General features: G+C 51.1%; 1 protein-coding gene across 1 annotated transcript in view; it reads right to left on the bottom strand.

The window, feature by feature from the left end:
• CDHR3 (cadherin related family member 3) overlaps window positions 1-14,426 on the bottom strand; it is a 70,784-nt gene that overhangs the window by 6,230 nt on the left and 50,128 nt on the right. The window contains exons 10-16 of the mRNA XM_075557366.1: window positions 14,060-14,158; window positions 11,034-11,260; window positions 8,493-8,664; window positions 6,785-7,035; window positions 4,527-4,708; window positions 2,066-2,079; window positions 1,104-1,135 (exon numbers count right to left, since the gene is read on the bottom strand). Of these exons, the coding sequence (XP_075413481.1) occupies window positions 1,104-1,135; window positions 2,066-2,079; window positions 4,527-4,708; window positions 6,785-7,035; window positions 8,493-8,664; window positions 11,034-11,260; window positions 14,060-14,158 (977 nt within the window). The remainder of the gene's footprint in view (window positions 1-1,103; window positions 1,136-2,065; window positions 2,080-4,526; window positions 4,709-6,784; window positions 7,036-8,492; window positions 8,665-11,033; window positions 11,261-14,059; window positions 14,159-14,426) is intronic.

Raw genomic sequence — 14,426 nt, 5'->3', positions numbered from 1 at the left:
CCAGTAGCAACCCGTTCTATATGGTCATGGGATTTCTTGATTGAACAACTGAGATCCCACCATGCCTAGGGGCCTCTGAAGGGCCTCCCAATGGCACCTGACTTAGACGGCCAGACCTGGGACACCACAGGCTGCCTCTTCTTCCCCCTCTCATATAGGTTGGGATGTGTATGCTCTTGTGGGATGGGTCTGCAGCAAACCATCCAATGGGCTGGACTGGGCTCCTCCTGGTACTCCCCCCCCCCCAACACACACACGCGCGCGCACGCACAGCAAAGCCTTACTTACTACAGGGGAGGGAAGAGCTGGAGGAGTCACCTTCCTGGGTGAGCAGGTTCAGTACAAGACATGAAGATGGGCCAGGGGTGGGAGGGAACTCTCCACCTACTCTGTAACTTCTGCATTGTGTGACCCTTGTCAGTTTGAAACACGTCTTCACCTGTTACCTCAGAAGGCGTTCTGGTGGCCCAGTGGGTTAGTGGTGCTGGGCTCCTAGCCACAAGGTTGGTGGTTCAAACCCACCGGCCACTTCATGAGAGTAAGATGAGGCCATCTGCTCCCGTACAGCCCCAGAAGCACTCTGTCCCACAGGATCTCTGTGAGTTGGAAGAGTTTGGTTTGGGATTGTACCTCAGGGCAGATGCTCACACCCCCACTTCATAGATGAGGAATAGGAAGTTCAAGGAAGCCGGGAATTCCCCAGGGGGAGCTGCCTAAGCGGGCAGAGCCAATCCCAGATCCAGCTAGTGTTCTATCTCTCATTTTCCCACAGGGTTGTGGAAGAGTGGAGAAAAAAATAAATCCCCCTGAAGGCTGAAGCGCCGTTCTGGTCTTTAAACTCCACTCCCCCGACTCACTCTCCTGGAGGGCTGGTGTAGATAATAAACACCACTATTCAATATTTATGAAATCTAGTTCTTTTGCAAATATATCAGCAGACATGTTCAGTGGAGGGAACAAATTCTATCAGGGGCTCACACCGCAGCAATCAGTTCCAGTGGCCAAATACAAGCCTCTCTCTGAATGATAAACACCGCGCAGGCTGGGGCCGCGCCGCGGGAGAGGGGCACTGCACCGCGAGCCCCCGCGCCCCCCACACTCACCCCCACCGCAGCTCTCTTGGCCATCTTCATTTCTGCAGGGAAAGGGAGAAGCAGAGTCAAGGTTCCCCACTGTGAAATTGACCTTGAAATTCTATCCCTACAACTACGCTTCCCTGCACAGGCTTTGAACTCAGTCTTGCAGACCCAGCAAAGAATTTTTCTATCAATAGGGTTGTTGTCGATAGCTTCTCTCTCTCGCTCTCTCTCTCTCTCTCTCTCTCTCTCTCACACACACACACTTCAGAAAGCTAGTAGAAAACTCCCATTCTCTTTCCATCCCATTTTTCTACAAAACCACCTTCATGGCACAGAGGTTAAGTCCTCGGTGGCCAGCTAAGAGGTCAGCAGTTCAAACCCAAAGCCATTCCACAGGATGAAGATGTGATGGTCTGCTCCGTGGCAGATTCCCCACCTTGGGACCCGACGAGGGGAGTTCTCCTCTGTCCTAGAAACCAAACTCGCTGTCTTCCAGCCAGTCTGACCACGACAGACCTGTGGGCTGCCAAGACTGGAGCTCTTGGTGGCTCCAGAAAGCCTCGCCTTTCTCTTTTGAGGCAACTGGTGGTTTCTAGCTGCTGACCTTGCAGTTAGCCCAAGGAGTAACCACGATGCCACCAGGGCCCTGCTCTTTCGCACAGTCTCTATGGGGTTGCTATGAATCAGAATCGATCCCGGGGAAGGGGGTTGGGGGGCTTGATATTTGGCACATGGATGATGTTGGATTCTTGCTCCACTTGCCTTGGTACTGACCTCACGATGCTTACATAAAGTGGACAGCAGGTGACCAGGGCTGAGCGGGCGGATGGCACCAGTCACTCCGCCCTTTCCTTTCCATAGTGAAACTATTCATCAGACCTCTGCTTTGTTCCACCCACTAAAATCATGCCAAGAAGTGATTACTCTCTGATTCGTTTCTCAGTGACAGACCAAACAGAAAAACAGACCGCAGGTTCCGGGCATACCTCCTTTCTTCACCCTATGGGAGAGAGAGAGAAAGAGAGGCTTTAACTGGAAGGGACCTGGTGCTGTGGTAGACGCATGACAACAGGGCTTTCTTTGAGCAGCTGTGGCCCCTGAAAGCAAGGCCAGCAGAAGGCTGGACAGGTGGACTCTGGGCACCCAACCCTGCTCTAAGCAGAGCAATCAATTCCATCACTCCTGGCTGCAGACCAGAGGAGTGTTAGGAGCTGATGAGCTTGACACGTGCTGTTTCGTAGAACCTCACGGAACAGATTTTCTTGATGACGACAATGAGCTGTGGACAAAGCCAGTTGTCACTGAGTCAGTTCTGAGTCCTGGCTACCCAGCAGGTGTCAGAGTAGAACGGTGCCTGCCAGGGATCTCCGTGACTGATTTTTCAGGGGACCACGAGGCCTGCTGAAAAGATACTTCTAGGGGATTTTGAAACTTGAATCTTCTAGTAACAACCAAGGTCACTGATAGCTTGCCTTGCTCAGCGTGGGCAGGCCCAGCTCAATCCGACTGCCCTGGCCATCTGTCATGTCCCTCCTCTCTCCCCAGTAGCAGCCGTGAGCAGACGGCCTGGCTCACCATGTTGGGCCCTGAGGCCTGAATGGGAAACCCTGGTTTTCTGTAACACGAGGAGCTGAGCACACTCTCTGGGCCCTTCCCGTGATAACCTTGGATTCTCGTGACAAATGTTTGCTGCCATGTGTTACCAGAGAGGCCCAATCTGAGCCTGATTTTCTCACTAGTTTCTTGTATGTCAACCATGTTGGAGACAATTCAAACTTAGAATCCAAGTTAAAAACGGACAGGCCCTACGTGCACATTTAACATGTAGCCATACATTGCATGTGAGCCCCTGTGTTTATCGGATGACTTCCTTCAAGTACTTCTGCCCCCGCCCCCTCACAGAGCACCACCATCTTACAAGCTTAACTGTCACTTTCTCTCTCAGAGACGCTCCCTTTTCCCCCTCAAATCAATTTGCAGTGGAGTCCGAACTAAAATGCCTTTTTATTAAAAAAAAAAAAAGAATTCAGCAGATGCTCCAGGATTTCTTACCTTGAAGTCAAGGTTGCCAATAGCAACAACTTCCCCAATAAACATGGCCAAATGCAATGCACATCTCTATGTGAATGCCTCATGCTTTTATACTGAGTCATTCATCCATTGATTTTAAATTATTTGACAGTACTAGTTAATCTTCAAAATACCTCTAAAAGACACATGAGTCTCATTATCCGTTCTTTTTCTCAGTGAGAAATCCTGAAACGTAAGAGGTGCCCACGCCGACACATTTGGGCATAGCGCCAGAGCTGGCACCCGGAACCCTAAACCCACTGGGACTCACTCAGCAGGGAGGAAGAATAGCACCGGGATCCTCACAGTAGTGGCTGTTGGGTCTTCAGCATTTCATCTACGTGAAGGAAGAGGCTCTGGGTGGGGTAACTGATGAACGTGTTCAGTGACTCACAGAAAGGTTGGCAAGTCCAGCCCACTCAGGCACCTTGGAAGAAAGCCTGGTGACCAGCCAGGGAGAACTCTATGGATTCTCACGGTTCGACTCTGGCACCCGTGGGTTGGAACTGACTTGATGGCAGCTGGGTGCCATGTGATTTACTTGCATTTGCTCATTGCAGGGTCTCACTGGTTTTCTTCTTTGATAAATAAGAAAAGTGGCGCTCAAGGAGGTTGTCATGGCCCAAAGCCCCACACCGAGCCAGGACTGGAACTCAAGCCCATAACTCCAGTGCTCCAGCTCCAGAAGCTGCTGAGAACCCAGAGACAAATACAATGCTCTCTCCACTTTACTTCAGCGGCTCACTTTAGTCAGCAAGGACGCTCCACAGACTGTCACAGTCAAAGGCATATTAGTGAGCAGGTGACAGAGGGAGGGCGAGAGCATGCCTCTGCGGCCCCTGGAGAGAGAGGGACCATGGCCACATGCAAAAGCACAATGATTGTTCAGTTGGACAAGGGCCCACTCGAGCCATTGCAACCAAAAGCTTAATTCCCATTTGTGTGCTTCATCTGACTCCACGCGATCGTTGGTAAAAAGCCTGTTGGGGCTCAAGCTGCATCGAAGGTGGGGCAGGCCTACAGGGGGGACCCATGATACAGGCCCACAGGGGGGACCCACGATACAGGCCCACAGGGGGGACCCACAATACACGCCCACAGGGGGGACCCACGATACAGGCCCACAGGGGGGACCCACGATACAGGCCCATAAGGGGGACCCACGAGAATGGTTTCACGGTACAGCAGGTGATGAGTTGGGCCCTCAGGGCTAAAGAGAGCCAAGATTCCTCCCTTCCTGTCTCCTTTTCTTTCCTCCACCAACACCCCCCCCGCCCCCCGCCGCAGTAACCTGGAGAAGCACCCTGCGGCTCCATCTTTTCTTCTTCTGCCCACAGTATTCTAAAGGAAGTGGTGGAAAGAGCATTGGTCACTTACAGCAGCTTCTTGCCCCTCCTGATCCTGCAGGGCCAGTGTCTGTGGATGGCTTTGACCAACACGATCATCAGGGACACCAGGAAAGCCAGGAGCAACATGGAGCCCACGGTGATGACGAAAGGCACGTACCACGCCGATGGAGAATAGACATTTTCCCTCTGGATCAGGTAGGTGACCCTGGGCTTGAACGGCAGAAAGGGTGGGGGTGAGAGGCAGTGCTCTGATAGCCGGACTCCCCTGTGCTGAGTGTTTGCCGTTTGTTGACGTATCCTCGGCCGGTGGATCTCCGTGTGCTCATCATTTCTGCTGCTTACACCCAGCGCCACACTGATTGTCTCTCCCGACTTCTATTCCATCAAAATCCAGACAATTCGGGGAACTGAAAAGCAGCCCCAGGTCCAGTATCACTCTATCTTTCTTCCCCATCCTAGACTTGAAAAGTGCTATTGGCTGGTTGCCCTGCCGAAGAATGGTGGGACCCAGGAGCCAATGTCACTATAGTCTCTCACTAGGAAGGAGTGAGCCATGAGCACAGCGCTTTATTTTGACACTTTGCTGGGTTTTCAGCGCCCTCCCTCTACTGCAATCAGCCCCTGCCAGAGGAGTGAACTGATTCCACAGTGAAACCTCAGGTTCAGGGTCTGCGTCCTAGAGCAGAAGGGAGGTACACAAGTTCTGGAGGCTTCATGATGGGAGACGTCATAGCTGGGTCGTGCATTAAGTCCCCCCCCAAGGTGAAAATCCTTGTATATGGGAGGGAACAGACTTTGGAGGTGCCCAAGGGAGCGAGGGCAAGGGTGGAAAGATGAAGACACAAGGTTGATAAGTATTGGCTTGGGTGGGAGAGAGGATGGGGGTCCTTAAGAAAGGAAAGAAATGAGGGGGCTCAGGTAGGGGTGGCTATATTGGGGGAGGCACTGATAAGTGGCTTCAAGTAGGGAATGCAGAGGTGAGGGTCTTAAATGCCACTCCATCCACCTAGTTCACAATTTAAGATTATTTTTAAAAAGAAGAAGGGCGACAATTCCTTCATCAGGGGACCCCACTGGCTCCCACTAAACAAAAAGTCCTGAAGAACATGGGCCCCACTCCCTGGGGTAGGGCTGACACAAGCACAGCGAAGATAGGCATTCACCACTTTCGTGGGCCCTTCTCCAAGCTTCTCCTGACGTGTCGTGTGGCATGTGGCACGTGTGGGGCTGCTGGCCAGGCTGCAGCTCTCACAAGCCAAGAGGGAGATGGAGAACAAGCGAGTCAGCATCACTACAAGCCGGCTTCTCCAAGGAGCAGAGGCAAGCCCAGGTGTCCGGTTCCAAAGCTCTGCCCTCCTCCACCCGCATTCTAGCACCGTGCCTGTTATTTCCTTCCTAGCACGTGCCACACCCTACCATTAGTGTATCTGTTTGTTTACTGGTTTCTTTTCTGACTACCCCTCTATACACATGGCTCTCAACCTTTACTGTGCATGTCGGAGTCGCGTGGAGGGTTTGTTGAACACACAGATTGCTGGATCCCACTGCCCAAGTTTCTGACTCAGTCACCTGGGCTTGTGCTTGGGTCCCAATGTACTTCCCTGAAGGTCATGATGATGATCCTGCCTGGGGGACGTATCGCTGTAACAACCTGGGAAGCTCCCAGGTGATGCTGATGCTGCTGGTCCGCGAACCACACTTTGAGAACCACTGACAAGCCTTCAAAGCTCCGAGACACGGGAATCATTTTTGACGTGGTCACCAAAATGCCTGGCACATTCTCGCCATGAAATTTAATTTTTGTGGCGTGACTAAATAGTTTGGGAGTGAAGGGGGGTGTGGGTATAGGAAACAACACAGGGTGACTCTTCAGAAGAGATCAGGGCCCCCGGCAGCTGTCTGCTTTCACCAACATTGACTTGCAGTCACTCTAAGGCCAAGCAGAAGAGGATTGTGATGGTAGCACCCGGCCATGCCTACTGGCTCCTGTGCCACGAGGTGGCCAATGCCCGCTCTAGCCCAGGTCGCTGCACAGACACACCCTCTTCATCACCAGACTAGGAAAAGTGGTGGTCCTATGACTTCAAGGTCCCACCCACTTCTTGATCTGCTCTCCACTGACTTCCCAGTCAGGCCATGGGCCCGTCCTCAGCAACCTGCCCGTCCTCAGCAACCTCCTGATTCCAAAGCTCTTTCATTCCATTCCACCTTGACCCCGGGGCCAAGGGGTTCTCCAGTGTAAACCACAGAGCCATGTGGTTGGGCATTCCCGGTTCAAAGACTTACCCTGGGTGTGGTGGTGATGATTGTGGTTGGGTGGGGGATCACTTTAATGCTCAGGGTCACTGTCCCTGTTTGAACAAGAGCCCCAGCCTTCTGCCTTCCGGACAGCAAGTTGTCGTCAGTTATGTAGACGAGCAGAGTGTAGTCCCGGCTCTTATCGAGCCCTCCGGCATAGTCAAAGTGAGCCGAGAGCAACAGATGTGAGACGTTGGTCCCAGCGTTGGGTGAGAAGGTGAAGTGATTGTTGGTGTTGCCTAAATGAGATTCGATACAAGGGTGTACGGGAAAGGAAGGAAGGAGAGGAAGAAGTAAAGGTTAAGAAGTAGATGTGCATTCGGTCTTGCCCTCAAATGACCATACCTCAAGTGTACACCATGTTTTTTAATGTACCAGGACGGGGTCAGGGACATGTAGGGGCCTGAACTGCCTTAGGGATTTCATCCACCCTAGGGAATTTCTGTCCACTCCACCAGGGTGGCTGAGGTCAGGAGGAGAGCCGGAATGGATGGCCGTCCGCCTTGCTGAGCATCAGACAGAGAGATGGAACAATGTTGGCACAGCCCCTTCCAGCCAGTCCTCCCCATGAGCATTTCCTGAAGTGATCACCCTAGGAACTCATACTCAGACCAAAGAGTGGACAACGGACAGGCCACACTCCTTCCTGTAGGCCAGCTTTGTGCCACACACTCCTGGAATGGGACGGGTCGCAGACTGCAGCTTGCCCCCGGACCCTCTAAGGAAGGCGCCTCCTGACTTTTCAGGAATCCTGGACCCAGGTTTTCGTGTAGTACACCCCCCCCCCCCCCCCGTCGCCCGCCACATACACACACAGCTCCACTGGGGCTCACGGCTCACAGCTCAAGGAGCCTGGGGCAGAGAGGCTGCCAGCCCAAGCGCGCTCCTGCTCATTTCTCTGGTGGCTCCAGACTCATTACCAACTGAAAACCAGTAAATGGAGCAGGAGATGATGCAATTTTCGCTCCCTCAGCAGCAGCGAAGTGCACGATGAAGGCCTTGGGGCTCTCAGTCTGGATTATTTCCATCCTCAGCAACTGCAGGCTCCAGGCGGTGTCTGCCCCGGGGTTTGTGACACAGCCGGCTCAGAGGCTTCCTTCCTGCTCTGCCAGCCTCAGCAGGCGGCTGGGATGGCTCCTACTCTTTCCCTGGTACGACTCGGCTGGTGTAGGGTCCCATCTCTGGCTCCAGCACTTCATTAGATGAGCTATGTTGGTCTAATTTCCTCGGAGGGGTGCTCTCCCCACCACCGCCACCACCACCACCGTATATTTTTTTTTTAAGAGAGGAGATGAATGGAGCAAAAGAGAATTCCTGAGAACACGGTTCAGAATGTATTCCATCTATTATCACCCAGAGAGTACCCTGGGAAGCCCTGCGCATGACAAGCTTTCAGGAAAGGCTGGGGTAGAGGAACTGAGCTGATTTTATTTGTTTAATTATCCACATGAAACATCTTTGAACTCGTCTGGGTCCTTGGGTCGTCTTCCTGGGGCCCTTGGGTGGCTTTGTCTGGGGGTTGGAAGAACTGGGTGAGGACAAGGGAAAGGCAAAGAGGAAGAGGGGGGCACAGGAGCCTTTAGGCTCCTCATCCCTGTGAGGTACCCCCACCACATCCACTGTGAGCACAGACCTCCACTCCGGAGACCAGTGCCCTCAAGGACAGGGTCCAGACTGGGGAAGCCAAGCATTGTACCTGGGCCAATGGAGTAACGAAAAGATCTGGGGCTGGAATCAAGGTCAGTACAGGTGAGCTTGAAGTTCTGGATGTTCGTGCCGACTTTCAGATCCACGGGGATGGCCAGGAAAGAAGAACTTGGGGTACATACTGGTTTCTCATCGTTTTCTTCCAGGATGTTCACAGTCACCTGGAGTAATAAGACATCCTTCTGAAGAGTTCATATTTATTAAGCGCTTACTAAGGGCCAGGCATTGGACTAAGCATTTTTTCCTGTGAATTAGCTCATTTACCTTCTTATAGATAATATCAATAGTCCCATTTTACTGCTAAGGAAATTGAGGCTTAGTACTCACACTCAGACCAGGCTTAGAAGTCAAGTGACTGACCTAATATCATAGTTGGTTAAGTGGCAGAGCTGAGATTTGAACTCAAGGTCATCCTACCCAAAATCCTATACCATTCATGTCTGTACTCCATGCTTGTACGTGTGCGTGTGTGTGTGTGTGTGTGTGTGTGTGTGAGAGAGAGAGAGAGAGAGAAAGAGAGAGAGAGAGAGAGAGAGAGAAAGATCTATGGATGCAGTCACATGCCTACACACACACACACACACACACACACACACACACACACACACACACACACACTGGTTCATCCCAAAAAGATGCTGAATTATTTCTCCAGTGATGGTTATGGATGGGTAGTGGTCCACTCTACTTTCTTGTGAATTGGGAGTTCAGCCTTCAACTTTGGAATCTGATGCAGTGGTTCTCAAATGCCATTCCACATCCCCGGGGCACATTCCAGACCAATTGAATTTGATTCTCTGGAGGTGGGACCCAGGCATGGTGTGATTTTGGGGAAAAATGTTCCCCGGATCATTCTAATACGTAGCCAGGGCTGAGACCCTCTAGGCTGGACCGGACCTGTCTGACGCAGGCGGGGTCTTGTCTGTAACTGGGCTGTTAGCACTACCCACCCGGCCACCCTTCTCTTCCACAGCGGTCTTAGTTGCCTGGAGAGCAGGATATGGACTGGGCTGGCTGCCAACAGAGAACCATAGTCTTCCAGCCCTGAAAGGGACTTATGTGATTATTTGTTCGTCACCTTTCTGAAGCTTATGAATTTTGAGTCGCATTCATCCTACCTTTGAAATTTGGGATTTCACCTCTTTCTGAGCTTAGGAATAAATGAAAATGTTCATTCTAGTTAGCTCCCAAAGTGGAGGCCATCATCTTTCTAAAAAAATGTTTAAAAGGCCCAGCCTAATAAACGCTGCAATTGTCTCCAATGTAACGCATCCTTCCCCCAGCTACATGCCCTCGTGAAAACACCATCCTATTAATTCAAAGCAAGTCATCACAGGAGCTGGGCTCTTTGGGCACGGGGTTATCAGCTGACTATCCATGTAAGAGACAGGGAAATTGGAACATGGAGATAAACATTGCTCAGACCCCTGAGAAAATTGGGATCAGAGTTGAGAAATGAACTCCGTCTGCTGACTCTGAACCCGGTCATTTTCCACGTGGTACTGGCTGCCTCATGCTTTTGCACGTTACTAATGGGAAGAGCAAGAAACAGCCATGCCCGTGTGGCCATCCCATTACCCTCTGCTCATCCAAATCCCCGACGGCACCGCCCGGCTAACCCTTTGCCACTCAAAGGGTGGCTGTGGACCAGGAGCACTGGCGCCCCTCGGGAGCTTGTTAGAACGTAGACCCTCCGGCCTCAGATCATCTGCAGCCCTCTGCCTCGAGGCCGAGGAGCCTCTCTGCACTGCTGGCTGCCACTGAGCTGGCCCACGACTCATGGCGACCCCCGTGGATGATGGAAGGAACTGTAGCCCAGTCCTGCGCCATCCCCGTGGTTGGCTGTAGCTTGAACCATTGGGATCCCCTGGGATTTCATTGGCCGGCTATCTGAAGTAGATCATTAAGACTTTCTTGTTGATCTTAGTCTGGAGGCTCCACTGAAACCTACTCATCCCCGGAGCTGCACGAGAGCCAGCCTCCGCTGACAGCACCCGCCGATGGCTGCCCCTGAGGTTCATTGTCCGGGATTAGACCCACATCGCCAGCAAGAAGGCAAGAGTCCCACCATGACACCACCACTGCCCCTAGCGCGACAGTAGGCCACCACATTTGAAGATCGCAGACACAACCCGGCGTGGGTTAAAACACGACACGAGCACCCTTGGGAGAAAAGGCAGAGCGATGGACCCTGCATTTCCGGACAGCGAGCTTCTCCCCACCGGCCAGTCCCTGGCAAAAGCAAAGGGAGCCTTGCAGGGCACCAGGAAGGCACGTGCCCCACGGATTGACCCTGTGGGTTAAGCAGATCATTTACCCTCTGGCCATCATTTCAGCACTTCTCCGAATGTGACCGACAGACATCAACCCTGTCAACCTTGCTGTTCTGGACACGCCTGGGTGTCCAGTGCGCTGCTCTGAGCACCAGGGCCCACCGCCTTCAGGCCGTGCCCAGGCAGTTTCCTCATTGTCAAAGCCACACAGCTGGAGGTGTCAGAGAGACCGGAAGCGCATCAAAGGCCGCACTCACCGTGGCTGTGCTTGTGCCCTCGCTGTTGGTGGCCTGGATCTTGAGAACATAGCTGGGGGTTGTTTCATAGTCCACTTTCGTCAGCAGCTGGAGCTCTCCTGACTTGGGATGAATCCAGAACATGCTGGGGTACCGAGGGCTGGCCCCGCCCGTGGAGATGGCGTACGAGATGCTGCTCTGGGGCATGTCCTTATCGGTGGCGTGCACCTGGCCGATCCGGGCTCTGGCTGGAATAGAGTATGTCTGAGGCTCAGGAACAGATGAGCCAGCTTACGACCAGCAGGTGGGGAATGAGTTTTGGAGGCCTTGGTGTTGCTCATTCTTGGTGGATTTTATACCTTGAATTGCATTAAGTTTAAAACCAACAATGAAAACCCAACCGGCTGCCATCAACGTGACTCGTGAGGACCCTGCGTTGGGCACTGGACCTGCTCCCGGGGGGTCTGGGCTGTTAGGGAGGCACTCCGTAGACCTCTGTCCCCCAGAGCTGTGCGTGAGTCAAACCACCAACCTCCCGGCTAGCAACCAATTGCCTATCGCTAAAGCCTTCGGGACCTAGTTCATGGTAATGAACTTCTATTGGCTAACTGGCTCTGTGGTCCAAGCCGAAGGTCCTGCCATTCTCCACAAGACTGCAGAGAGCGCGTGTATACATCCTGTGGGCAGCAGAGATGTCTGCAGTGGCTTCGCTCCCTTTCCTGCCTTATCCTCTTGTGCATGTCTCAAATCTTCTATAATAGAATGAAGTTCTCTTCGAAACAGAAATAAAAATAAATATAAACTGCCGATACATTTTTCTTCACTCACAAATCTAACTAGTAGAGCTACAGGTGCCCCAACTTGCTTGTTTTACATTCTTTCTCATAAACTATACTTAAGGGCACAAACCTTCTTTTTAAGTCAACTCTATAATCCAAGCATCAAGTACTTGACCCAAAGTAGATAGTCAAAAGTAATTGTAGTCCACACATTGTTACAGCTAAGAGTGCTCAACTCATGGAATTCAGGAACTGTGGCGGAAGCAGTGATATCATGAGGGTAGGGGGTGATGGGGCGGGGCAAGGGGGAGAAAGGGGAACCTATCACAAGGTTGGATGAATAACAAAAAATGTGGGTGAAGGGAGACAACGGATAGTGTAAGATACGAAACAATAATAATACATAATTGATCAAGGATCCACAAGGGTGGGACAATGTGAGGAGGGAGGGGGAAAAAGAGGAGGTGAAACCAAGGGCTCAAGTAGGAAGAAAATGTTTTGGAAGTGATGATGGCAACATATGTACAAGTGTGCTTAATACAAATGAATGGTAGATTGTTCTAAGATTTGTAAGAGCCCCCCAACTAAATGATTAATTTTTTAAAAGTAATTGTAGTAAGGTCTATGAATTCATTTATTTAAAAAAATCTTACCACTGTTACACTTGTTATTTACTGGCTGAGGTAAAAGAGACACATTTTCTTTTGACCCACTTTTTGTATTTTGTCTTAAACTCTATGTCAGGAAACAAAACCATTTATAAAGCTAGGAAATAAAATGAAGGGGGAGTAGTTTTAAATGGGAGTGTTTGAAATGTGGTGAGGAAAGCTGATGGTGCCCGGCTATCAAAAGATATAGCATCTGGGGTCTTAAAGGCTTGAAAGTAAACAAGCGACCATTTAGCTCAGAAGCAAAAAGCCCATATGGAAGAAGCATACCAGCCTGTGTGATCACGAGGTGTCAAAGGTATCAGGTATCAGGCATCAAAGAACAAAAAATCAAATCATTGTGATGAGGGGGAGTGCAGATTGGGGACCCAAGACCCATCTGTAGGCAACTGGACGTCCCCTTATGGAAGGGTCTCGGAGAGGAGACGAGCCAGTCAGGGTGCAGTATAGCAACGATAAAACATACAACTTTCCTCTGGTTCCTAAATGCTTCCTCCCCTCCATCCCCCCATCATGATTCCAATTCTACCTTACAAATATGGCTAGACTAGAGGATGTTCACTGGTACAGATAGGAACTGGAAACACAGGGAATCCAGGGTGGATGATCCCTTCAGGACCAGTGGTGAGAGTGGCGATACTGGGAGGATGGAGGGAGAGTGGGGTGGAAAGGGGGAACCGATTGCAAGGATCTACATGTGACCTCTTCCTTGGGGGATGGACAACAGAAAAGTGGGTAAGGGGAGACATCGAACAGTGTAAGATATGACAAAATAATAATTTATAAATTGTCAAGAGTTCAAGATGGTGGGGAGAGCGAGGAAGGAAGGGGAAAAATGAGCTGATGCCAGGGGCTTGCGTGGAGAGCAAATGTTTTGAGAATGATGAGGTAATGAATGTACAAATGTGCTTTACACAATTGATGTGTATATGGATTGTGATAAGAGTTGTACGAGCCCCAAATAAAAGGATTCAAAAAGGGAGTGCTTGAATTTTGTATTTTTCTTGTGGCCTGTGTGATGTACAATCAAAGGAACAAAACCTGTGCGGGGAATCTACGATTGTATCAAGGTGATGTTATCGCCTTCAGACCGAGGGAGGCGGGAAGAAGGCGAAGCCGGAGTAGGAGCTGGGTGAGATGCAGTCAGCAGTGTGACACGGCAATCAAGGTGCGATACAGGGCTCACAAGAAGCCACCAGTGCATGCTGGTTAAGGAGAGCGCATGTCTTTGCTTTTAAGGGAAGAGGAACTGGGAACTTTGCTCTTCCATTTCAAGCCTCTGCGTGAGCCGGATAAAAACCAGGAGCAAAGTGAGGCGACAAAGAGGGAGGATGAGCGCCACCAGGCAGACAGACAGAGTACTGATCAGGGGTCTGAGGAATGTAATTTAGTCAGCAGCTTTCCAGGTCCCGGCTCTCCTGAAGGGCTCCTCAGCAGTCAGGGCAATTTGAATGAAATGTAAGGGACGCAGTAAGCACTGAGAAGCCTTGGTGAAACACCACGCAGGGCCCCTCAAAGGGCACTTCCCCTCCACGAGGCACACGTGGGTGTGGGCAAGTCTATCCAGAGCAGGATGGGCCACGCGGTGCCTGTTACCTACCTGAGCTCACTTCCGACACATTAAACACATAGGCTGGCCTATCAAAGACGAGAGGAAACTCATTTTCTGGAATTGTTAGGATGTAAATGTAGATGTTATCTAAAAACGGAAATAGAAAAATAGAATAGGTCTCAATAGTCTATTCTTATTCATTTTCAACATTTCTAAAGCACTTTCTTTCTATGTACCAGACTCTATACAACATATTGGGGATCGAAGATAAGTAAGACAGGGTTGGTCCTTGCCCTCGAGGAGCTTGGGGTCCTTGATAAACCCACGCACCGGGCACTATAGAAGCCCAAGGAGGACCACCTTCCTTGAGGAAGTGCCTGTTGAGCCTTACAACTGGGCAGTGATTCCAGTTGCC

The sequence above is a fragment of the Tenrec ecaudatus genome, chromosome 9, assembly GCF_050624435.1.
Source record: "Tenrec ecaudatus isolate mTenEca1 chromosome 9, mTenEca1.hap1, whole genome shotgun sequence".
NCBI classification, from domain to species: Eukaryota; Metazoa; Chordata; class Mammalia; order Afrosoricida; family Tenrecidae; genus Tenrec; species Tenrec ecaudatus.
This window is presented reverse-complemented; position numbering and strand designations above follow the sequence as displayed.